Source organism: Haemaphysalis longicornis, unplaced genomic scaffold (genome assembly GCF_048455015.1).
Source record: "Haemaphysalis longicornis isolate Haplotype H1 unplaced genomic scaffold, Haemaphysalis longicornis Haplotype H1 scaffold_1, whole genome shotgun sequence".
Taxonomy (NCBI): domain Eukaryota; kingdom Metazoa; phylum Arthropoda; class Arachnida; order Ixodida; family Ixodidae; genus Haemaphysalis; species Haemaphysalis longicornis.
In genome coordinates this window covers 407734967-407761614 of record NW_027526203.1, presented here as the reverse complement: position 1 = coordinate 407761614, position 26648 = coordinate 407734967, and the positions used below count along the sequence as shown (strand labels likewise).

The following is a 26648-nucleotide window of genomic DNA, read 5'->3' as shown; positions in this document are numbered from 1 at the left end:
GCCTGGCTGGATATGCCGGCAATTGCTCCACAGCCGCGTTACTTTACTGGCGCCGGGATAATGACGTAATCGAAAATCCTGGCGCAAAATGTAAAGCTGGTTGTGTCAGTTTCGAAACTATTCGAAAAGGTGGCCGTGCAAAATTCTACGAAATGTAGTTTATTATCGTTTGTTTTTATGACCTGCAAGTCGATGTTGCCTGCAAAGAGGGCTTCTTTTAAACATTTTTGCTTGGAATTAGCTGCTCAAACCGTTCGGTAAGTTTTTCTTCGTAAACGTTTTGTTTGGTTCGAACGTATCGGTCGAAGTAAAACAGGGATATAGCGCCTTGAGGTGGATTTCGGTTTTCTAAACTCTGCGGTGGTCGACCGGTATCATGAGAATGCCAGCAACGTTGGTATGCACGGCTCGACCTGTCTGGTTTTCCCGCCGCTAGTCTCCGCGTCCCCACAGCAACCCCTTGGTTGCCACCCTACCCTCCCTACAATTCACCCCGTACTGTGCACTATAGAAGTGCTGCCAGAACATGAATGTAGGCTTTATTTGAATCCAGTCGGCAAATATGTTCTTCTCGATCAACAAATCAATCAAAGTCCTTTTGTGGCTTCGCCGAGTTGGAGGGACAGTGATAAAATAGGGACCGGCAGCAGCCAGCCTCGTTCTCGCCTATCGCGGTGCGTCTCCGCGCCGGCGTCCCTCTGCCATCGGCGGGCGTCGGCGATCGCCTCTTCGCCGCGGCGTCTGCTGGTCCTCAATTAGGCCCGCGAGAAGAAGGGCCTTGCACTTGGGCGGCATGCCGGCGAGGCCCGGCCGTGGCGGCCCGGGCCGGAGTTACCGGAGCGAGGCGTTAGCCGCGCCGTGACGGAGTGTCAACGACCCTCTTCGCTTTCACTTTCGTGGAGGACGGGGGCAAGAAGAGCTCCCGTTCAGCTGTCTCGTTTGTCATTTGAGGCTTCTGATGTCCTTCTCATCCGGGCCCCAACTGGACGCTGGGGTGCCGCGGTGGACAAAGCGCCCGGCTCAGTTCTCCGCCGCCGCATCCACTAACGATCCCCCTGGAGAAGCGCGAGAGGCGCCGCTTTCGCTGCCGGCTGCGTTTTCCGAAAAAGGCGGAGACGCGCCTGTTCCCGTCACCGCACAATGGGGCCATTCTATTACGGAACATGTCTGAAGGAAATGTGCCCAAGTTACCTTTCTCCCCCCGACAAGCACAGCCGCGCCTAATGGGCTGCGCGTCGAGCACGCACGCCCCCTCGCGCTCTTTGTCACATGCCGCCGACTGGCTGCGGCCACTTGCTCGGCCAACGAGGCAGCCAGCCGCCGGCCAGCGTAAGTGGAGCATTGCTCATTCGAGGGTGCTTAAGGGAGGCTGGGCAAGGGGGGACGCGAGCACGACAGTGCGTTATGTATGTCTTTGGATGACAGCACGTAAGACGCGCGCTCAACGCGCAAAAAGAAAATTAAATAACCGAGTGAGTCTTGAAGTTTACAGGCTACACGCACACACACACACATTCACAAAAAATACTCCAGCTTATTTTCGTGTAGTAACGCCAGGCAAACCGCTTTTTGCGCGCGCCTAGCCTTGGCTCAGTGATGTGACCCTCATAAATCGCACCTGTTCGCTGCACCCTGTAGTGCCGAACCGTTTTTCACTGCTCGAGTGGGAGGCTGCGGCAGCGGCACCCAAAGGGAATCCGGGACACTTTTCATGAAGGTTGGGCTGTGGGCGCTATTCAGCTGATGCTAGTCGTCCTGGCCGGTGGAGCTGGGCAAAGCCGAAGGCCGCGAAATGTATGCTTAAAAGGTGACGAGAGGTCGAACGCACAGCGCGTCCCTTTTTTGTTGTTGTTGTTTTGCGGTATGTTTCAAATGCTTGTTGCCCAGCCCCCAGTTGGCTCGATTACTTTCCAAATATGGTCATTATTATGGCAATGCTACGTGCAAAGCGCGACGTTAGAACTTTTTTCATGTCCTTTCTTCGTTTTTGTGTTTTTCTTTCGCTGCGGTTCCACCAGAAGATGCACCCAAACTAACTAGCCCTCTTGTAAATCTTGCCACGTAACTTCTATGTTTCGCGTTGCCACGTCCCCACAATTCCCGACAACCTTCCCTCCGCCGAACCAGAAGTAGCGCATATGAGTCACTCAATGAAGTAACTAAGCAAGTGTATGCAGGGCCATACTGCTGAAATATTGAAAAATGTGTTCGTTCCTATTAAGGAACCTCCCGGCCAGGTGACGACATTTCGACTGGTGGACGACCATTTGACCTTTTGTGTCATCGGCCGTGCGAATAGAGAATCGCACATAGCACACGAGAGCAACAATCAGCGAAACGCCAAGCGCTTGTTCCAATCTGAAACACATTCTTCAAGGCAGCGAGAATTGTGGTGGCGGTGATACAACAAGCCTTGCTCCTCTTGCGTACTGGTGTATTACGCGAGTACATTACGATGGTAGATTAGGTTGCATCCTACGCATTATTAAGGTTTTGTTTTGATTGTTTGTTACTTCGCTATCGTTGCAAACATGTCATGCACACGGAATCAATTCATTTCTCAGCGCAACGGGTGGGTGATTAGTAGTGAGATGCTGCTACGTAAACTTAGCGGCCTTTTTCGAACTTTCACGCTGGCAGAGATATTTCAGCTTTACATGTGTTTTAGTTCCCTATCTGAATGCAGCGCAAAGAAATGCTAAAAAATATAGACCCTACTATCAATACCAACCATGTGTATAAGTATAAAATGTAAGTGTAAGTGTGTATAAAGTAAGTGTAAAGTATGTATAAGTAAGTATAAAGTAGACCCAGTAGATGACTCATACGTGTTAACTTCCCACAAAGGGTATAGGTAAACCTTTCAGTTCCTTAGTCGACAGAACCGTTTCATAAATTCTATATCTCGTAAACAGAAAGTATTTAGCCCGAATAATAACATTGCGAAAATACTCCGCAGAATGCTTTAGAGGGTCTCGTGTACCTCACTTAAAAAAATACGGCCTGAACTAAAAAAATATTCTCGGGAACTGAAGTCTGCTTACGTGCTTTGAAGTTGAAAGCCTGGTGATACTTATTAACAACTTCTTTGCCGCTACGTCGTATTAGCGCCTTTCCTCTCTTTCGTTTCTGCGTCTTACGGTGCGAATTACGTCAGCAAGCCGACGGGCACACGCCACAGCCTCCGTAAAATTAGGTTTCTACGCGGCTAGTGTGAACCGGTTCTACTCACGTGCCTTCACGTTCAGGTACGTGTCACGCGGCTCGAACCATTCCGCAAGTTTAACGTTTCCAAGTCATAAATTTCTAAAGTTTGTGAGTGAAGCGGGGCACATTAACCCCTCAAAGTTCCGTATGCGTGGTCAACCCCCAACGGGCATGGGCTTCGAAGAAAGGAACAACGACGACGACAACTTCTTTTCTTCCGCTGGCAGCGTGCTGGGGTAGCACAGCTGGAGAACGTCCTCGAAAAGCGCAGCATCCTGGTACAAAACCAAGAAAAGGTTAATTTTCTCGGGTTGGTTGCACGAGCGGCAGTTAACATATTAAGGAACACATACCCCCTTTACTATTGAGCCACATTTAAATTGGCAAGGTAAATGAATGCACATGCGGTTGACACGCGGCCACACACTACGGTTAAAAACTTTATATAGCTTATATTTAGTGGCAAGGCATGCATGCAGGCAACCATGTGAGTGCGCCGTCACTGGTTACGTCGGTCTCCGCGGGATGGCGGTACTTGTCTGTGCCAAGCACATGACGTATGTTGGACGTTCCAAACCCTACCCCACCAAACGCAAAGTAATGCCTCGACTCCAGTGTGAGTGCGATTAGTAGCATCTCTGTTGACACCACTGTTGAGAATCGGGTTGAAACGGAGCAGACGACGCACGCCGGTGTTTTGTTTTTTTCTAGGCGTGCGGGCGCAGTTGCACAAAGCCACACCATGTCCGTGGCGCTTCGGCCATGTCCGTGGCCGTTTCCAGTGTTGCTAAGCGAAGAAATTGACAGCTAAACTTTTCAATGAATACCACCTATATTGTTGACGGTCAATTGGCGCGGGTATAAGAAAGATATAGCTATCACCCCATATAGTATTCGATTCTTGCCCCTGACCAAAAACTGTTCTGTGCGATACGATCTTTTTGTGTTCATTGTAATGTTCAGCCTCTGGGAGTACCACATAATTGACCACAATGCGGAGTAACCTCGGGGCACGAAGTGAATTTTCCACGAATGTGCGCTTGTGCATAGTGTCTATGCCGCTCAACCACGGCCTCCGGACTGGTTGCGTCTCCTTCAAGCGTGTGTGTCTGCCTGACTTTTAAAAATATGCACCGGTGAACCTACTGTTGTTTTTTAACGTATATGTCAGTGAATGTGCTGCTATTGTAGATATCTTTGAGGGGTAGTTCTCCGTGTAATAAAGAGAAAACAAATAAAAACAAAAAAATAGCACAGTCGGTAGATCGTCGGGCTGCTACTGTGAAGACCCGGGTTCGAATCCCACCGGATCACGCATGTGTCATTTGTTTATTTGCTTTACTGACGCGGCCATTATTTTGGCCTGACAACAACAACGGCCCTCTTTCGCAGAATGGGCACTTAAGGCTTTCGCCATAAACACTTCTCTGCGTACTGTAAAAACCCAGGGTTTCTTTCCTAGGCCTGCCTCCGCCGCCCTTCTCTTTCGAAGCTTCAGCGTATATGGCTTGCCAACGCTTAACCTATGCTAAACCAGTGCCTGGTTCTGTTCTGGCCGCATACCACGCCATTGGAAGCGTCCCTCCTCCGGTGTGACATAACGTGGCGAGTGCTCCGTAGCCGAGATGAAAATTGCAGTGCTTACAGCCGAGGCCCGCCCTACATCCTGCCCTAGATCAGTAGCGATCGCTGCTTAAGTGCGCTTGGGAACGAAAACGGAACGGCCTCACTGAAGCTATGAGCTGCCGATGCTTGTCGACGCATCAGGGCTTCGCCACCCGGAGTACACTTTTTACTTCTAGGCAGATCGTCGTTTTTAATAGGTCGAAGTTGTTACGGCCATGCACCTCGTGTGCGATCACCGCAGCCGTTGCGTGAATGTAGGGCGGCGTGCTCAAAGTGAGTCGTTTCAGTACCGAGCCAGCTTTCGTGGTAGTGTCGTATTTAATGAAGCAAACACCCCGATGAGTCAGCGTGGACCCCTTGTGTAACTGAGGTTATCTCCACGTTGTCGCTGGGAGCTTTAAGAAAATGAACGGTAACCAGGAGGCCAACTCCCAATTTCCTCTCCGCTAAACCTGCGTGGCCAGAGCCTCGCCGCCCGTACAACATTCAGGGCGTCTTCGAGAACCCGCGATCGTTTAGCTATATCGGACGGCGTGCGCCAAATCGCCTCGGTCCGCCGGGAAGATCCTACCGCCAGAGCACTACGGTGCACGAATTGAGCTAAGGCAGAATTTGATGACCCTTCCCGCTGAAAAATTGCCCCAAGGGAACAGCAGCGGCGGTATATATACGACTTCAGCGACTGCCGTTTCTATCCTTTTTTTCTTCTTTCAAATGAGTGTTCCTTGCATGGGGATCTTGTTCGCTACGCCGGGCGGGCATAAATGGGAATCGCGGCAAGCCATGGTCTCCTAGCCGGCACTCTCTCTGTCCGCGCTACTGCTCATGCGCAACTTGCTTTGAGCCGTATGCACAAGCGGCGTGCAGCATGTATGGAGTTCAGGGATACTGTAGTAAACACGTTCTGCTATTATCCTGTGCGCGGAGGAACGTCATTTTAGGGGCGAAGCTCCTTAAGTCATGGGTCTGTCCATCCCTTGTGTCTCGTGGTACGTGACCGCCGCATGCTTTCGGAGATGTCGCAAAGTGGGCCGCGTTGCACGCGCAAGAACCGGCTGCAACCGGCAGCGCAGACTCGGCACCGGGAGCGCGAGCTTGTCTGTGTTCGCCAACGGAGGCGCGAGCGCACGTGCACTGCGAGGGGGAGATCACGCAAGAGATCACGCCACGAACGCAGGCAGTCGTTCTCGGAGATCGAACGAGACGCAAGGACCTTTGCTCGTTTCCTCTCGTCTTGTTCGGGCACAAGTTCGCCCTAAATAAAAGCTCTTTCTTTACCGTTGTGTCCCATCCTACGTGACAAATTGTGGTGGAGGTGCGGGGTAGTCCTCGATGGCGCGGGGTCTTTCACCAGGTCTGGGCCTGGGAGCATTGACTCCGAAAATAAAAGTTGATTTGTACAATGTACGCACACAGTCTTACGTCTTTCTTAATGATGTAATGGGCGAACTTTCACGGGAGAGTTACGGTTACCGATTATCTCCCCCTCTCGAGCTTCGCCCCACTTATCATCATTCATTCCGTGGATATGGCGTGATTTTTATCGCACTGCTGGTAACGGCCTGCATTTAGCACGCCTTATGTTATTTTCTTCTATTGAAGAGGGGGTAGGAAGGAAGGGAGACGGGATAAAGTTTCGGAGTTATGTTTCGCCTTTACATCGCGCAGTAGTTGCGGGCTATGGATTAGTTAAGACCACCGGAGGTTCTATAACCTGCATGCGTGGATGTCCTCGCATTTTCCCTCCTTCAGAAACGCCGCCGTCGCGCCTGAAATCAAACCCGTGACCTCGCCGGTTCTTGTATTCGCGTAGCGTAACGACGCTTCTACGCGAACTCCCTTCCGCTTGTTTTGTTACTTCACCGCCCGTTTCTCGCTCGGTCATGATCTGAAAACGAGCCGCTCTGCTTAGCCTAGCTGCTCTTTCCAGACCGTTGCTTGATTGTTACCCGTGACACTTTGCAAAACTAGATGGGGGGCTTTGTTTATTTTGCTGCGACAAAGGTGGCTTTGTGCTTCTGAAGCCAGTTGTCAGGGATAGATAACGCGTGCGTACTTAGTTCATTATGCAAAGCACGATTGTGTGGAGGTTGCGCTTGCCGCCTATGAATACGACGCCTTAGTGTGCTGTAAGGCACTTCCTAGGAGGAGCCTCACTTTTGGGGGCAGTTTTTTTCAACGCGATTGGGAAGCGATCGCTGAGTGCTTGTAATGCTGTCTTCGAGTCCCTGTAAAAATTGCCAATTGTTAGCGAACAACCGATAGTGAAAGCCAGCTTGCCAAAATGTCCGGATTTATAATGTTTCTCAACGTTTGTAAAAATAATACATGGCTTTATTTCAAGTAATCGCTTGTTGGAGACAAAACAATACCGATAGCGTTTGCGTGACAGGGGCAAAGTTCGAGAAATCCTTTTTTGTCTTGCATTTGTTATCGTTGTTATGCAACGTGCCTATTATACCCATATTTTAACGGCTCTTGCTCGCTAGTTCAGTTGTACTTCTAGTGGGATAGGACGGCGTCTGCGATGTTTGGCTTCATAACCGTGAAACACGCTGAACGCTTTCAAACTCTAATCTATAAAGAGAAGTTGATACGGAGCGGACGTCATCACCACTCGGCCGCGGGGCCATGGTGTAGTGAAAATAGGACAGCAGGGTTTTGCGTACAAGCTTTGTCAGCTGTCCTATAGGATACCCAAGGACGGGTGTGTCCTGGTTGGGACAAGGTCTCCCTTTCTTTCTGCGGGATCCCTTGCTGCAGCCATCGCTGTACATGTGACAACGCGGCCCTCGCCTATTAATAACGTGCCCAATGTCCTACTTAAATCCACAAGTGTCCCTTGCGTAAGCCACTGCTTGGTATCGCCAAGCTCCGTATCGATAAGCTTGGCATCGCCAGCGCGGGATTATGAACGAAGGCAATGTCCAAAGACGCGGCCACACCATCGGCCACTCGAAATACGGGCGAGCCCCCCACACGGCATGTATACGGCCGAGTGGGCAGCACCTCGCATTTTCGAGCGGCTACTATACGGTCAAGTGTGGTCCTTATTTTGGCTTGATTGTGGGGGGAGTAGTAAGGTCGCACGAGTGTGCGCCCGGCTACTCCCCCCGGTCTTCTTCTCGTCTCTACGGCGCTCCCGCGGTTCCCTGTGATGCGTCCGACGACCGACAATTTCGATGGTGAGCGCGAACACACCGGGACGATCGCTTCTCTCGCGGGGGGCAATGCGTCACACTGCGGAGCTCGTGCTTTTGGCTCGCGCTTTCTGCGCGTGCTCGCTAGCCTTCGAAAATGGCGGAGGGAGCTTTTTAATACATGAACATTGTTGCCGAGTACCCGAACGTGAAAAGTGTAAGGCCTTGTATCTGCTCCAAAATGCGCCATAGGTAAGGTGAAGATATATTTAATCGTCGTAATAGTGTAGATGTAGATCATTGTTACTGCTCTATACTAACGTTCCCACGTATGAGGAATACCCATAGGGAGATTGACCAAAATGGCATCAACCATATCGTTACTAGATATACCCGGGGGGTCATATTTTTCCAAGCAAGAAAAAACGGCTCCAAGCCGACACCCACACATGGCACGCACCTCTTGATGGGGAGAGAGAGAGGAGGGGGGGGGGGTAGGCCTTCCCCCCATTCCCTACCCTTCCCGTGAGCAGGGGGAGAGCATGTTATCCAGCCCTAGCCTCGACTACCACATCACCTTTAGTTGACCGAGCGCCTAGCGCCAGGATTGCTCATAGACCTCCGGGCACCCCATAATTTATTTTTGCTCAATAAAGTTTCTCCTTCTCGTTCTTCTTCTACGTCCTAAGAATGACGGCTTCTTTACTCAGTTTATTCACAGCCCAGCAATTTGTAGGAGGCAGAGAATGGGGCTAGCTTTTTTTTTTTTTTTCGAGGCCGCAGCTGTGAGCGTTGTATTCATGCGCGTGTTGCAACGTTCACATTGGGGTTTTGGGTATAGGTTAAGGTACACCTGGGCCATGAGTCGCGCCCTTGTACTGGGCCACAGATTAATTTTGACCTTCTTGGGTATCCTTAATGTGCACCGAAATCTCGTCACACGCGTGCTTCTGTTTTTCACCTCCATCAGAAAAACGGCGGCCGCGGCCGGGAACTTTATTCAACTTTCGCTGGCGATTTGTTGGCTCAAGTGCGGAATGTCTACGAGGTTTTCATTATTCGCTAAGGAGTTCTTTTTTTGTTGTTTCTGGAAAATTTAATGCTGAAGAACGTCAGAAAGAAGGGTGGGGACAACGGAGCGCACCTTGAAACGAGTGCCCGATAGCGCAAAGCTTTCTCGCCCGCTAGCAACGCTCTCTAGCAATACGGCGCAGGCCGTAAAATGAGCGGGCTATTTCAATAGCGTATGAAGCTCCGCCCTCCTTTCGCCGTGTGCGCAAAAGATGGAGTTTCGGAGACATTGCACACGGTTGGAGAGTGCTGTCGAAATTCCCGCGCTATTACCACGTTCAGTATTTCACAGCGTGTTTTAATATTCGCAAAAGGACCGTCTCCCCTTTGGCGTGGCGGGTTTTCTATTTTCGCGCCTAATTACAAAACTGCAATTTCAGTTTTAATTTCGATTTCAATAATTCGCATACTGTACTGCTTCGCCAGGATTGCAGTTTCCAAGCAGAGGTGTAAGATTGGGTTCTGGTGGTACTGCTTTGCTTTAATTAGCCGCTCGCCGAGTTCACTGCGACGAATGTCGGAACGCCAGTGGTGTAATCGAAATTATGCAGAAGGTGTTGGTATGCGGGCTGTTGTTGAAAACGTTTATTGAAAAAAGAGAAGAAGAAAGTTTGGTTAAGAAGTGGAGCAAAGGCTGGCTATCCTAGTCCGGTATGGGGCTGAAGTATGTGTTTTGTTGTAGGCCCACTAATTACCTGCGTGAAATCCACACCGTGGGCGATTACGGCGCATTGGTTTCAGCTTTAAAGCAAAGCTTTCCAGCTCTAACAGCCAACGGTTCTTTCGTGGCGTGCGGGACAACAAACTCCCAACGCGTCGGAGGCGGCGGCGGGGGGGAGGGAGAGGGGCGGAGGGTTTTACTCACGGATCGCGGAAGTGCCTGCTGGCCGGCGCCGTCGTCGGCGGTAGGGCTTTGTAGTCTGCTTTAGCGACGGTTGTTTTGGGCCTGTTTTGGTGCAGCTTCGCGTCCATTGCGCGGTGCCTTCGCACGGCTTGATTAACTTGCTCGACAGCACCTCCAGGGTAACCCACACCCGACAGAATTGAGCGGTTTGCAGGATTGGTTTGCAGGGCGGGAAAACAAAATGTACAAACCACATACAGACAGCTGGGCTCTAGAGAAACGCTACCTTTTGCGCAATGCTTGCCACAAATGGGACTCCGTTTTCTAAATTGGTGATTACCGATTCGGTTGTGTTTTGAGAGGTAATTACGAAAGGCGAAATTAGCAACTGGTTCTGATAAATAGCGATTACAAAAGTTCCCTCAGCTTTCTCGCAATTCTAAAACTTACTAAACTAACTAGTTTAAATCGGTATAAATTGGAATCACTAAGCTCACATGACGAATTGTTTCGGTGCCTGCGCTTGTGTCGCGCGGTGGTGTAGCCCCAAGCTAGCACATCAGGATGGCTAGGTTCTGCTGTCTCACCCTTCGAAATACGCTCCTCTCCGTTTTCTTTCTCCCGACACACGGCCGGGCTACAGCGGTGGCGTTCGCCGCTCTAGCCCGGCCGTGGCCGACGCTGCTGCTGCGTTCGGGACTCCGCCCCCGCGGATTCCAGGTAACGGCTGGCAGAATCTCTGGTTTCACTCTTTAGCCACGTGTGTGAATTCAAGTGACGTCGCATGGGCAGTTGTGGGTGTCGTTTAAAGCTTTGCTTTCTAGCCATCTTCACAGCGTGGATTGGAGCCAATATTTTACGTTGTAGATATGTGACAAACGATTGATATTGTTGATAACCAATTTCCATAAGGTCGCTTTGTGTCGCGGTGCCGTGGCATGCCAAACGCGGTCCGCGTAAGTTGAAAGGTGGTTGTAGGGCGGTGTGAGGTTTGTGGATTTTGTCGTGCATGATAAAATCATTTTCTAGAATTAAATGGTTGCGGAGAGACATTTGTACAGATCGGAGCGTCTACCTAGAGGGTAGTACAAATTATGTGACGGAACAAACACGGACGACACGGGAGATGTTTTTGAGCAAATTTCGTTCCTCTGTCTTCTACAGGTGCTGTCGTGGATCTGCAAGAACGGAGCTGAGGCGCTGTCCAAGCATTTTTTCGTGGCGGATTCACTCTCGGCCATTCAAGACCAAGAGTACGAGTTTGAGAAGTTCTACTTCCTGGCTATGGTGAGTCAGCACAAGTTGGACCACACCTCCTCTGCCGCTCTGTGACGCCAATAATGTAAAGGGCTGCACAAATTGAACCAAATATGGCTAAAGTCCCAAGTTAGAACTGATTCTGGCTTGCATGGTCAAGTAAGTCCTAGCTTTGAAAGAGGCATACCCAGGTTAGTAATTAAATTCAAGTTTCGAGATTTTTTGAGCGCGCAAATGCATGACCGTATAAACCTGTTGATGGCTGTGCGGCTATTAAAGTAAAAACAGAGGCACTAAGCAGGCGCCGACTCTGTAAGGTCGCCCTGGCATTGGCTGCGCAACGCACTTCATCCCAAGCCAGATGCATCTGTTCGTGGCCGGAAGAGGCGACCGCTTTAACGAACAGCCATTCACAGAGCTCCAGTGTAAGCGCCACAATGAAGCGGTAGCCACCTTCCGGCCAACTGGCCCCAGTCACGCTGCCACTCTATCAATGAGTGCGCGCTTATTTGCGGCCGTAAAGCCCGCCGAGTGCGGTACGTGCCGTAGCGCATTACGCGCTCGCAATTGGTAGAGAAACAAACAAATAAAAAATGGAGTGGATCGCGGCGCAGCGTCTGCCGCACTGCACGCGCACCAAAATAATTGGTTTCGTGGCAGCTGGAGGCGCGACCAGCTGTCCTTCAGCGTTGCCCGGGGCGCGTTCGGGTTAAATAAACCACTATCAATTAAGGCGACACGCGCCCCTGAGCGGGCGACCGGAACGGGAAACCTCCCATTGACAGGGCCGGAATGAAGCATGCCGGCGTGCCAGTGCGCCTTCTCACGTCGCGGCCACCGCCGGCGGCCGCTGGCACACGCCCTTGGGTCGAATCGGCGTGGGCTGGAACGGCGCGTGGGCTTCCGACGTGCGATCAAATTCCGCCGCTCGGTCCCGCCGCAGCCGTGACCGCGCAGCGTCCGCCACGCTCGCGGCCGCCCTGGACGCGGTCGCAAACCATCAGCAGAAGCCGACCAACAAACGCAAAAACTGGGCCAGTTAGCCCACCGGCGGGGTGCGTCTGGGCCGGTAACTCGTTGGGTGCGGGGGGAAGGGGGGGGGGGGGGGGGGGGAGGGAGGGGCGATCACGGTCAGCCGAAATTGCGTGTACTGACCGCTCTCGCAGGAATTACGCGAGCGTGGAATCCGGCGGCAGGTTGACTGACGAGATTTGTCAACGTGGTACTTCCGTCGCTGCTAAGCTCTTCTACGCTACGAGTATTCGATTTAATAAGCCCGGCCCCCGATGCTCCGATTCTGACTCCTGTTCAGCGCGTTTGTTGCGTCGTTAGTGGACCCATCGTAATTGTTTTTGCGTGGTGTTGTTTGAGCAATATTGTGTCTAACTTGGCTACCTCATCGCTGTTGTGATTGGGCGCTTTATTACGTTGTTTCCGGGGGCTTGACGCGACTTTGAAAAGACACCGAATCGATTGTGGGCGAGCAAAACAGGACAGAAAATGAGGTAAAAATGAATTAGCTTATACAACTACCTTCTTCCCAGAATTTCGTAAAACACCGGTGTTGTAGTGGTGCCGCGGGCAGACAAGCTAAACATTTATTTGCTCGACGAGAACAATCAGTGGCGGTCACCGCTTTCATTCCGAAACTATTTCCTGCCCGAATTCATGTCCATTGCGAACCTCAACGTTTCAAGACGTGCTTAATCACGCATTGATTGACTGCGAGCTGTTATGTATATCACCACTCGCCCCCATTCCATGCCTCACTCGCAGTCAGTTGGACGGCTCCTCAAATTCATCGTACCCACTTCGCGTTGATTGGGCGCGAACGTCCATCTGAAGCCGGACGATTTACGCTGTTATTCCGGTTCGAAAGAGCCGAATCACTTCAGAAATCGCCACGAAAATACAAATTCATGCTCCTCTTCTTGGAATTCCTTGTGAAATACCTTACCCAAATACTTTATGGAACCACCCAAGCGCACGTTAGTAAGCCGCGCGTAACTGGATTGTGCGCCGGCGGGAACCATCTCTTTCGCTTTTCGTTCGCGAGTGTCAGAGGGCAGAGGGACCAACGGCGGCGTCTCAATCGGGTCCGATCTTGACCCAGCGCGGAAGCTCGAGGCAGCGCGGCTGTCAGCCATGTGTGCGCTGTGCGGGCACGTCCGGTTCATGTGGCGGCAGCCGATTTGCATGACTCCGGGTGAAAGTCCCCGTCCGGGGTGAGCGTGAGCTGAGAGGAGGGGCCGGCCCGGCGCGGCGAAAACTGGGATGGGACCGGGCTCCCCCACGCAGCAGCAAGGAGCGCCTGCCGGTGCGGCCGTCGGTGCGCGCTTGGAGGTCGCCGCTCGCCTCCCTTCCGATCAGCCTGCGTAGCAGTCACGTTATGTCCAGGAGGCGGCTCATTCATAGCGAGGGCTGGTTACGGAAGTATGCAGCAGGTTAGTCGCCTGCTTGTATGCGCCGCTGTAGTACGCCAAGGACGAACGAGTTCCTGCGCGAGCCGCGTAACGCGCGTTTTTTAAACAACGAACTGTTGCGAGGAAGGTCGACTGTAGCGCGCCACGAGCGTCATCATCTCGCTTTGCGAGCCCTGTACGACTGACTATAGGTGTACACGAACGTTTGAGTGCTTAGCAGAAAACGGAACTTTCGCTGGTAGATTTTGAGGTGAAAATACCTAATGGCAGCGCCGTATTCAACTGTAAACTACTCCAAAAGTACTGCACAAGGTAAGACACATTCCCAGTTCGTTCTCTGCGGAACAAGCCTGGATGATGACACTGAGACGATAAGGCGGCGTGGTGAAACGCGTGTCGAAGTATTTCAAGTCACTTTTTTTTCGGGTTTTATATGTGCGACAGAAAGCTTTGGTCTTGGACGTCAGGCTCGTAAGCGAGCGACAACGTGCAGTGTCAGAGCCGGGCAGTTCGAGGCTCTCGCCTGTAGGCAGGTGCCTCAAATTTCGTCCACAGAAGTATTGTTTTTTCGTGTTCGAAGCAGAGATATTCCAAACTAAAATTCATTCACAATTTTTTTTCACTCAAGGTGGGAATGAGAGGAGAGTGCAACTTTTATGAAACAAAAAAATGTATTTAATATTGACAATAGCGGCATTGTTGAGGCGTTCAGCTCAATGAAAAAAAAAAAAAAAAACCCGCAAATATCGCATCGTAAGTTCGCGTGTATGCAAATAGCGGGGTTGCCTAACATTCGTTGTCCGAGGGTCTTGTCGGCATCGCTGGTAGAATTTGTTCTTGGCATAACACTTCACGTCCTGTGAGCTATTCCCACCCACGCAACCATACATGCAGTTATTGCCGACGATATGCCCAGCATATCTGCTCGATCTCGAATTGTGGTAGCCGTGGCTGGTCTTCCCGCTGTTCACAAATAAAAATATTCAACCATTTTGTTGCATGGTTTATTCCCACCTCAGAGAAAAAGAAAAGAACGGTTACCTTTTTGTTGTTGTTTTTTTCTGCTTCAGCATGCGGCTGTCTTCGCGGCGACGAGAGTAAGCGACGCGGAAAAGCCAACTTTTTAGCGTGTGGGAAGTGTGGTGAGCGTCCGCGAAGCGTAGAAGGCGTCGTCTTGACATAATCATAACTAAAACAATTGGTGCGGTAGCATAGTACACCAGCAAAAGCGCGAAGGCGCCGTGGTTCATATCGATTGAGGCTGTAGTAAAGCTCTGAGGACGCTTTGTAATATCTGCTCAGAATTGCCTTTACGGGGCGTAAAGTGAGGTTTTATTACCGTTTGTGTAGGACTGGAAAGTCCCCCCTTTAGATGTATTGGAAACTACATTATTTACGTGAAAATAACGCGCTCGTTTCCATTAGGCTTGTTGTAACGGAGGCGTCGCCAGGCATACCAAGAGCATTGAAGTGTCGTTAATGCTGTGCTACTGTGGAGTGCAACGTGTGTTAGTGGCGCTTCTCTAGATAAATATTTGAATTGTAAAGTATTTAGTTCCAGCAAGTGTACCGTGTTAAGCCACCGGATGACGCCACAAATTTTTCCAGCAAGATACATTTGACGCCCACAGTGCCTACTAAGGGAAGAGTTTCTGGGGCGTTTATCGAGTTATTCGCTGTCACCATTCTAGACACGGAACATTTCCTTAGTTCTTCTGAACTTCCCTGATCATTCTCCCTTAGGTGCGTGTAGCCGCAGCGGTTATTAGCTCGGGATACTGTAAAACCAGTGCGAGGAGCATTTGTCACCTTTGCGGCTTTGACAGCGCGATTATAAATGGAGCAGTGGGTCGAAAGTCGTTAAGGGTTGCCCTTTCAAAAAAAAAAAGAAGTCGTTCTGCTGCCGAGGCCATTCGCGTGGTGCCGATTCGTCTCGCACCATTGGACGGTCCTACGGAAGGGCTGCTCGTTGGCTGGCCACGGAACCGGCGCCGTTCATTCACGCCGCGGCGTGTGATTTTAGATCGTCGCTCCCCAGTGGGCACGAAAACCGATGGTGGTGGTCAGTCAGCTCGGATGGCTGATGTATGGAGGCGGCGCGCCACCGTTTGTGCCAGGTTCGCCTACGCCTGGTTGGGCATGCTCGTCACGTTGTGCGACCGCCTACTCTCCGGGCCGGCGGCTCGCGTCCACCGGCACTTGAGGCGGGAAGGTCAAGCGGCCCTTCCCTTCGATCATCGTCGTGGGTGCGCCGGACTATGTGGCCTTCATTTATTTGCGGCTGGCTTAAAAGTGTACTCTTCGCGCAAAGTCAACAGGAAGGGCCGCTCTCCCAGAAGGGACCCAGAGCGTCGCTGCCCTTCCCGCTGCCCTGTCCTATGCTAATCGAGCGCCTGTCGCGTGTGCGCCGCGGCGGCCGCTGGCTGTGCCGGCCTTTATTAGCCATGCTTCGTCATGTTGCCTGCCTTTTTCTCTCTTGCACCCGTTCGGCTCGCTGTGCGGAAGTGGCCCCGAAGGAGCCTTTGAACTTGACTTCTAGTCCGCCGGTGCCGTTGGATCACGCAATGAATCTCGAGGTAAACGTGCGCCTACTATCTGCGCTTGACGCTTCGTGCAACCTAATGGGCATACAAGCAGCTGCTTTTTGCATCTCTTTGAGGAAACTGGTGTGCGCCGGTAGTAGAAAAGGCCGGCTCCTCAGGTGGCATTGTTTGTATCGCCTTCTTCGAGGGAGGTCAGGTGAATGGTTCACCTGGACACTAGGATAGATTGTACTCGCTATTCGTGCTTGAAACTAGCGTACCCTCTTAGCACACTCACACCGCGACACCTATTCACCATTGATTCGCTTTTTATTTTTGTGGAAAAATTATAGAGCTACCATAGAAGCGACACCCTCAGCGCTCCTTTCGTCATTCTTTGCCGTCTTTTGGTTTGCCGTGGCAGTAGATTATTTATTTATTTATCAGGGCACTGGATGAAGCAGAATGCATAGCCAGCTGTGGTATTTATAGGTCGACCTGCCCAATTGATGCGTCTAGAAAGCTATAAGCGTTATTTAAGGATTTAGGGTTCGGTACCTCCACCCTGGGCGCATCTTCTTTCTCCAGTTTGTTTATAATAGCTCAAAACTGTCATCCTTACAAGAAAAAAAGATGAAGTACTTCTACTACGCCTACCTTGTCGTTCTTGACTGCGGCTTTTATCTCCGTGTTCATTTAACGAGCCCCTCATTTCCAATTGTGATTAGCTACATGCGTAGCGAGAGCTCTCCCGACAAACCGTAGACGCTAGACTCGTGGCCTGGGGGTTAAAAGGGAGATCCCCTTCACCCCAAGCTGTCTGAGTCCCTCTGCCTTCCACCCACCAGGGTAGGCTTCAGTTACATACATACAAATACACATGAAAGTGGCGGAGAAAACAGCCACCCCGATTGCTGAACTGGAAGAGCATCGGACGTGTAATTAGAAGCTTACGGGCTCGAGTTATACCTGGCTCGCATATCTATCCTCCACTTTGTTTCAAATATTTAAAGATTGTAATTCTCACAGGAAAAAGACGCAATACTTCCCGTAAGCCTTTCTCGGCGTTCTTGGCTGCTGGCTTTCCTGTTTGTGTCCTTTCAACGAACCCCTCATTCCGAAATTATGATAAGCTATGTATGTATGTATGTATGTATGTATGTATGTATGTATGTATGTATGTATGTATGTATGTATGTATGTATGTATGTATGTATGTATGTATGTATGTATGTATGTATGTATGTATGTATGTATGTATGTATGTATGTATGTATGTATGTATGTATGTATGTATGTATGTATGTATGTATGTATGTATGTATGTATGTATGTATGTATGTATGTATGTATGTATGTATGTATGTATGTATGTATGTATGTATGTATGTATGTATGTATGTATGTATGTATGTATGTATGTATGTATGTATGTATGTATGTATGTATGTATGTATGTATGTATGCATGTCTGCATGCATACATGCATGTATGTATGTATGTATGTATGTATGTGCGTATGTATGTATGTACGTATGTATGTATATGTATGTATGCATGCATGCATGCATGCATGCATGTATGTATGTATGTATGTATGTGCGTATGTTCGTGCGTACGTGCACCATAGTAATTTTCGCGAGTCACCTGCATTTCACAAAACTATGGAAAAAATTAAAACAATTGGTTAAAAAATCGTCATCAGCCTGTTTTATTTTCACTGCAAGAGTCCTCTCCCTAAAACTTCCAGCTGCTCCTATCCTGCGCTGTCTGAATCCACTCTTTTCCATCAAATTTCCTTATCTCCATCGAGTTATCCGCCTAGCACCGTCTCTCGTTAGCCACTTTTCTAACCCAGGGTGGTCCGCCGGTTGTCAGTTCTCTGCATTACGTGCCCAGGCACTTCTTTCTCCGAGTTCTCTTCCACCCGAGCTCGGTACCTAATACAAGCCGCGCGTTTCCTATCCCTGAGCGTTAATCCTTCTTTCCGTGGCTCGTTGAGCCGGCTTAAGTTTCCTTTGGAGGCGTTTAGTTTCTGCCCCACACCAGTAATCGCGGGGAGTAAGCGTTGGTTGTGTATACCTTTCTTTTTAGTGATAGAGCTAGCCTGCTATTCGTTACATGAGATTGCTTGTCGAATGTACTTCAGCCCGTCCTAATTCTGCGCCTGATTACCGACCGGCTCATGGCTCGTATCGTCACCGACAGCTTGTCCAGAACAGTTATCCAAGGACAACAGCAAGGTTCTCTTATATCAGACCAAATGAACATATTTACGATTGCAACGACAATATGCGCCCAGAAAGGGGGAAGAACACATTGTGGGACGTACAGGTGTTTCGGTGATAGCGCACAGCGTCAGATTTTCCTCACCTTGTTTGACGCTCCATCGGTATGGCAGCGCTTGCTGGTTGCACGTTGGATTCCTGTGAGCTCAGTACCGCCACATGTGGTCACCGGTGAGCACAGGAATTTAGCCTTGTTTTGCACTGCATCGGCACGGGAAGATTTGCCTATTGGCCGCCGGTGGGTATTTATGTATAAGCACAGGAATTGCCACGCTGTTTCACCGTACAGTATGGACAGCACCTTTTTGTAGGCTGATGTGTTCGTATACGAGAGATCAGGATTGCCACCGTGCTTGGCGCCCTGACGATACGGACAACATTTGTTGGCTGATGGATACTTGCATAGTATTGTCGCCCTGTAGGTGTGAAACAACATATCATGAATGAAATAACACATCAGGTTCGATTAACACTTTGTTTTGGGCTTCATCGCTATAGGCAGCACTTATTGGCGGACGGGTTCCTATAGTGTGAGCGCAGGATTTTTTGTCACCCGGGGCAGTGGTTAGAGGAAGCACCTGCTTATTTATTGGATGATGGGTTAAATCGGCAGTGTACCTGTGAACCTGGGTTTCCCCGCGTTAGCTGGCATGATTGATACCCGTCAACTTTAGAGGCGACGCTGACGCCATTAGAGAGTTTTAGTATAGCGTTTTAGCTGTAGCGTTAACGTTTTGCGGGCCGCAATCGCGAACGGATAGCGCCTCGTTATGCTACGGTTAGCGTGCCCGCTAACGCTATGGGCGCGCTAAAGTGGTGCTTTCCGCAATACTAAAACTCCGTATTGTCACTTTAGCGCTTTTCTGTCGCCTACAATGCATTTTTTGTAGTTCAGCCAATCGATCAACCAAAATCACTTACCTTCGCGTTTGCGACCCCCCCCCCCCCTCCCATCACCCTCCCCCTTTTTTTGAAGAGTAGGTAAGTTGGACAGGTTTCCAGCCGTAAACCCCTAAATTTACGCAATTTCTTAGTACGTAATTGTAAAACATATTGTTTCTAACTTCTACAACGTTGAAGTAGTGATAACAAGATAAAACTTTGTGGAAAGGACGATAATATAAAAAAGAAACATGGCTGTGCCCAGGCGCTCACATGTCAGTAGGTGTTAGTTGTGACAGGAGATATAGCTCACCTTGCTTCGAGTAAACGAACACGTCCACGCGAAAAGTTCTGTTCGCTGGCTTAACTCCCTCGCCTCTTATAAACTGGGCCATTAGCTATGCCTTCTGAAGTGGTACCCAACGACGAACCCGAGATGGCGCCTCGGTGTCTCGCCTGGCGGTCGCCTTTGTCGGCGGCACGGACTGGCCGTGCCATGCACTGTTCAACACTTGACACTTGTTGCGCGAGCGCAGGTCTGCATGTCGTGTTGCTGAGCGACCGTATGCGGTTTCAAGTGTGGGACTGCGCAGATCGCGATGTTCGCAGGGTCCTCCCTGCGGACACTGCGGTTTGTAGCCTGTGGGAGTACGCGTCTTCCCCCTTTTTTTTTTTCTTCTTCGAATGTAGACTGCGACCTTCAGTTCGTAAGCATATATTTCTCCGCCTCCCATGGGGGCCGGCGCCACACAGGTGCGAGGAGGGTCCCGAGACTGGCAACACCGCACCGCACGCACCCTGCAGCGCAGTCCCAACCTGTTTTTTTCATCTTGTGACGTCCGCGACATCGTCGCTGTTGCAACGTTCAGTTTGTCGTCAGCTAGACATATCCTGCGTCGGCATAGTGTATCATTTGATGCCTCAAGCGAAAGTTCCACCATACTACATACGCATAGGGGAATCTGGTGCTACATCGGCTAATCTAGAATGAAGAATGTGTCGAGCACTACCGGCTTTATAAATAGTACTTATAAAGCCGGTCGTGGTGGGGAGTATCTTGACTCTTGTCTTGCACTCGCATCTTTGCAGCTTAGAACGTCCCTGTGCGTGCAAAAAATTACACTTGGTACGAAATCACTCATATATATAATATTTGTGTGCCATTACTGCCAACTATATACTATACTCCTCTAAATCTGTATCAATTGTGGCGGGTAGGTTTGCATTATACGAGTGTTTTCCGTAAACCTAGTGGGGCTCGACAGTCCATGGTGCTAACCGGGAAGTGCTCCTATTACTTCTGCTTTGTAACCACTGTTACATTTTGTCCGTTGACAGGCGTGGCTTGCAGCTGGGTTTTTCTCCGTAGACGTCCTGATAAACTGTAGGCATTAAACTGAACCCAGCGTCACGCGCATATCCTCAAATAACGCCGAAGCCGCTCACCCGTACGCCCGAGTCAAGAGGACCATATGCGCGCTGTGCCGGCCACCGCGCAATTCAAGGAACAGGTGTGGCTCGGCTGTACTCCGATTTATGGGACCACTTTCTGAACGGAGAGGGTGTCCGTTTTCTTCATGGCGAGCCTTTTATTATAGAACAACTGGCCGCCGCGAACCCGGGGGCGCTGTAACGGAGCGCATTATGTCGTTTGCCAGCGTAGCAGCCAAGTGGCGAGGTTGCTGATTAATTACCCAAAACGCAATTACGCCCCCTCCCTGCCGAAGAAAAAGTCAGACCATCGATAACGGTTGGAAGTAAAGCGCAAGAGCGGCGCAAAACGGCGAGGTTACCGCACACAGCGCCGAAAGGGCGCAAGGAGACGGAGCGTTATTGTTCCACGGGGCCGCAGAGCGGTCTGTGTGTACACGCTCCGGTCCCTGTCTGGCTCCCCGAGGTCAGGCACGTCTCTCGGCGGCGCCTTTCTTTGGCGCGCTCCGTTCCATATACGTAATAAACGACCTCGCCTCACGTAATTGGCATTGGCTATGCTGCAACCGAACAATACTCCTTTCGCGAACGATTCTTCATGTCGCCGGACCCCGCCCCGCACTTTATTTCCTCGCGCGGTGGTGACAAGGTGAGCGCACCTTTCCCTGCCCTACCGCACGGGCGCACGCATCTCCGACGTCGAGCGCCGGTGGAACGCTGTACGTTCCCACGAGGCGTGGATTTAAAGCCGTGCGCAGACTAGCTGGTGTCCTTTTTGTTGTTTGACGTGAATGAAATGTGCATGTGTGGGTGCGTGTGTGTGTGTGTGTGTGTGTGTGTGTGTGTATATATATATATATATATATATATATATATATATTCCCAGCCTGAGCTTCTGCCTCTTCTTCCAATCGGCGCTCGTCCCTTTTGGTTAGTAGTAGATCGGCCGCTGACGGTGTTCTCAGCTCTTCTTTAGCAAACCTTGGCGCCTCCGCAATATCTATGTATGTTATGTTACGAAGATTACGGAGAGAACAAATGTTCTCGCGGAGAACCATGATATATACATACATATATCATTTAATTTTCGTTTTCTTGCTGCTGAAGAATTGTTACGGTTTGTACGTGCGTGCATGTGTGCGCTTTTGGTGTCGGGAACACTGGTGCGACGTTAGCTTAAGTTTAATTTCCGCACATTATGGGGAAATGTATTCACTGAACCAAGCTGCGCCCATATTTCTCAACTGTCAGGGAGGTAACAGCGGTTATTGGATAGGAGCAATAGGAGCAATTTCTTAAATCACATATTCTTGTTCTTGTAGATGTTAATATGAAGATTACGGTTCTAGTTGTGCAAAATATTTTATTTTTATCATTATTTTATTTTTTTCGTGGACCTCTAGAGGTAGGGGCATTACCTGAGGGGTGGGGATGCAAGCGATCGGCAAATGGAAAACAGGATGTGCAATAAGAAAATAAAACGAGAAAAGTGGTATGTTTAAGCTTAACATAACGAGAAATGGAAGAGAGAGAGAACGAAAAAAAATCATGTACCGCTCCGTCTAACGGTGACGATTGTTGAACGCGAAGCTTTCTCGTGAGGGCATCATTGGTTGTCTGCATTTGGACCTTGACTCGCAGGCGGTTTGTACGTTCACTCTTTGAGCTTTGGCTTTGACTCGCACGCGGCTTTGACTTTGACGCCCCTTCACCATTTGATGTCGCGCGATGAAAGCTTCGCTTTCAACTAACGTCGTTGTTAGACAGAGGGGTGCGTGATTTTTCTGTCCAATTTTGCACGTTCATGCACCCCTCTCCACATCCAAACTGCTTCGACCGCGTGCCGGAGTGGCGCAACCGGATAGACGTCGGCTTCGTAACGCGAGGGACCCTGCAGGTCCTATTCCCCACGATCGTCGTCATCGTCAGAGAAAGTTGTCGCTTGTCGCGTCGAAAACGCACTGCAGGGAAGTCATCAGTGAGACACCGAAAGCTTCGCTTTAATAAACTTTATTATTTAGACAGCCCAAGTACGGGCCCTCGAGCCGCGGCATCTTCGTTAGTAGATGGCCGGCCTGTAGTTCTCCAATAGGTCGTCACTAACCCGAGGACAGTGGGCTGACAGGAGCTCTTGCGTCGACTGGAAGTCTACGGCCCAAATTTTAAAACCTTCCTTACCTTACTAAGGTCGCCTTAGAACTCGCAAGGAGGCCTTAGTTCAATTTTGGAACGTTCCCTACTGAGGCTTCCTTACGAAACGCTCCCTTGATGTCTCCTTACTGCAAGGTCGCTCGCGGGCTACCTTGATGCGACCTTACCCCGCTCTTTCAACTGGACGCACACTTCTCCGCAGCACTTGGCACACGCCTCGTTAAGGCGCGTTCCCACTAGGCCGACACGACGGCGACGACGACGCGACGGCGACGCCGACGAGTCGCCAAACCATCGGCCAACTGCCGAGTTTACCGACCGCGCCGGGTTGACCGAGTTGACCGACGCGTCCGGCGACCGGTCGTCCGACCGGTCGCCGGACGCGTCGTCGGGAATCGACCGAGAAGCGAAAACTGCTCCCGCGAGCGACCGGACGCGTCGTCGGGAATCGACCGAGAAGCGAAAACTGCTCCCCGACAACATTCGTGCCGCAATGAATGCGGCTCTATTTTGATAGTTTCTGGAGTGTAATAAACTCAGTAACGTCCACGAAGCCCATACAACTCTAATGCAATCCGTATTTTGGCGTTCGAGGCTTCGGCCGTGCTCTTCGGCGACGCCGCTCCCCCGGAGCTGCAACCTGCAAATGCGTGTGCGATCGGCTCGCCTGTAGAAAATGTAAGGTCAGTTTCGTGCAGAAGAAGAGTTACGTAGGGTAATTTGGGTAATAAGGCATCAACATCGGCCAAGGTTTTTCATGTGAAACGTAAAACCAAAGTACAGCAAGCACTATCCCCGCAGTGGGAAATCGCAGTCGCAGCCGGCAGCCGTGCACACACATTATTGCGAGCGCTTTCGCGAAGCAGCGGAGTTGATGGCGATAAGCTATTGTGGGGGCTTCGGGGAACGTTGCTGTGCAAGCGCTATTTAAGAAATTTCAGTTTACCAGCCAGGAATTGTGTAAACCAGCTAGTAAACACCGACGTATGACACGGAAGGATGGGCCTCCATCTATTACCCAGGCTATTTCGCAGCGGAGCACCATTTGGGCAGTGGCGCAGTGCTCTCGCGCGTCGCGCCCGTGCGCTGAAGTTGGGGGTTCAATTTCCGGCGGGGTGAGGGTTTTTTTTTTTTTTTTTTTTTGCGCGTGTGTGTGTGTGAGCGGTTGTTTAGAGGGTATGGTTTGCGCATCCAATTTGGGAATCGCGTGATTTTGAGAAGCAACCTCGTCAACGTTTCGCAGCCCACAGTCAGCAATGGGCTCTGGGTAGTTACGCAGGCGGTGTGCTTGCGCCTGTTCCCAAAGTACGTCGGCTACCAAACGCAACGAAGAGGAAACGCTTATGACGCGGAGTTGTTTTACATCACGCGGGCACACGTTGGGCATGCTGTTGTATTCGTCGCAAAGTCGCTTCCACACTTTAGGTTTCGCGTGCAGCGACATGGCGTTGCTCTTGTTGCACTCTACAAAGTTTTTGTATTTTCGTACCAGTTCTTGGAGAAGTTTTTTTTTTTTTTTTCTTCTGTGTAATACACTTTCCCGGGCATGGTCACACTGGCGCTACGCTCGCACAAAACGTTGGCTCGCACGTTTCGACGCTAAATGCGATGTTGACAAAAATCAACGTGAGACTGTTGCCAGACTAGATTTGACTTACAAGCAACTGCAGTAACCGACCGGTACAAATTGTTTCAAGAACTGCGCAATAAGCAAACATTAAATATATATGCCCGTATAAATGTAAAACACGACAAATTACATGCCTATCACGGCTAATGAAGGCACATTTTAAGAACAAATTGCGCTTACCCTCGCACCCATGTGCACGAATGTCTTCCTTGACGGGAGTAAGGGCGCCCTTAAGCACGGGGAATAAGCACGCAGTTCAAGGAATACACCTGTAGAAATCATTATACAACGGACAATATCTGCTTAGGCAATGTAAGTTTGCTAAGGATCAACAAAGTTGTGAGGGAATTTTTCACAGTTTTTTCGCCCTCATTATTAATTACGTTGTTTGCTAGGACGCTCCAGTCTTTAGCTGTGCGGATGAAGGACGGTGGTGCAGATGTGTTCGTGTTGGGGCAAGGGTACTGAACCTGCAGGGTGTTGCTACAACAATCTGAGATACGGGGGTGTGGGGTGATGCAAATGCTCGGTGGGGATGCGTGGTAGGATTTGCAGAGCAGTGCGAGTCAAACGTTTTCACAGTGACAGTGGGGGTGAGTGAGGGTGCCCCGTTTTTAGAGCGCATCTCTTAATTAAGCGCCCGTTCGATCGTTTGACATCGGCATCGTCGTTGTTTAACACGTTTATTTCACATTCTTATGCCAATCTATATAAGGCTGCTGTGAAAGAATAAAAAACGATTAACAATGCAAAGAAAGTAAACGTTCTGCAGTTCGATCATTGGCTTCGACCGTGACAGGCTCTGGCAATGTGTCCGAGCTGAGAACAGGTGGCAGGAGCTTCGCCGGCGTAACCGAGCGAATTACTTGTTGGCACAGTGAAGGGTGAAAGGGAACGAACACGGGGAACTAATGGCGGTGATAGCAAAGAAAGCGCGAGGAGGAAAGCGGAGGAAGGTACAGTCGAACCTCGTTATAACGAAGTAGCATAGTGACAGCAAATTAGTTCGTTATATCTGATATTTGTTATAACAGTAGTGGTAAAAATTGCCTCTAACAAATCGAAAACCTAACTCACGCAAAAATACTTGATACAAAAATGCATTTTTTAAAGCTTCGAATCCACTATAAACCAGGTAACGCTTACCTTTCTCAGTAGAGTGGATGCTTGGGCGTGTTGGTAATTCATACTGGAAATAGGGGTTCACAGCGCGGGAGACAAGGACGACGAAAAACACAAGACGAGCGCTGAACTTCAACAAGCTTTATTGACGATAGCGCCCAGAATATATACAGAAGCGGAGACACAAAAAAGAAGACAAAAAACAAGATAAACAAGGCGGAGGGCATGAAGTCACACTTATGCATGTGTTTAACACAATCGCGACGCATTCAGATAACGGAGTTCGTTATTGGAAAGTGCAACCGACGGCACACTGATGCACAGCTCACCCAGTCGCTGTATCTGTTCAGCTTCTACGATCTCGCGTGTTAGCTGCTCACGGTGTCTGTAGATGATTTCACATTTGTTAAAGACCGGAACGCAACCACAATCTCGACAATGAATACCCAGATGGCCCTGCACTGCGGTATTGACATTGTAATAGTGCTCCTTTAATCTTTCGTTTAGGCATCTGCCCGTTTGGCCGACATACTTCTTTCCGCAAGTGAGCGAAATGACATAAACAACGCCAGCAGTGCAAGGAACAAAGGGCTTTCTGTGCTTGGTGGTGCAAGTGTTTTTTCGTCCGGCACGGGAATTTACGCGCTTGCAAAGCCCTGATAATTTATCAGGGGCAGAGAACACCACTCTGACATTCGCTTTGTTGCCTATTTTCTTCAAACCGTGCGAAATTTTGTGCAAATATGGCAGCACCGCAAGAGGCTTTTTCTCGTCAGCGCAGTCTGTCGTGGCATTCTCTCCCTGCTTAATTTTCTTTAACAATTTTTCGGCCACGGAAACCAATAGAGACTCCGGAAACCCAGCGCTCCTCAGGCGAGACGCCTGTGTGAGAAGGCTAGGCTCCATAGAGTGGCTACAAGACTTGTGCAGGGCATTGGTGAAACATAAATTTGCGATACCGCGTTTGACAAGTTTAGAATGTGCCGACAGAAAAGGCAGGAGGGGTTTGTTTGCCCGGGGCTCATAGACCCAGCACAGGTGAGCAGTAGAAATG

The 26648-nt window shown here is 50.1% G+C and overlaps 1 protein-coding gene across 4 annotated transcripts in view; it reads left to right on the top strand.

Moving 5' to 3' along the window:
* LOC144155468 (puratrophin-1-like) overlaps positions 1–26648 on the top strand; it is a 640065-nt gene that overhangs the window by 532784 nt on the left and 80633 nt on the right. For all 4 annotated transcript variants that reach the window (XM_077686932.1, XM_077686931.1, XM_077686933.1 and 1 more), the window contains one exon: positions 11053–11175. In XM_077686932.1, coding sequence (XP_077543058.1) covers positions 11053–11175 — 123 coding nt within the window. The remainder of the gene's footprint in view (positions 1–11052; positions 11176–26648) is intronic.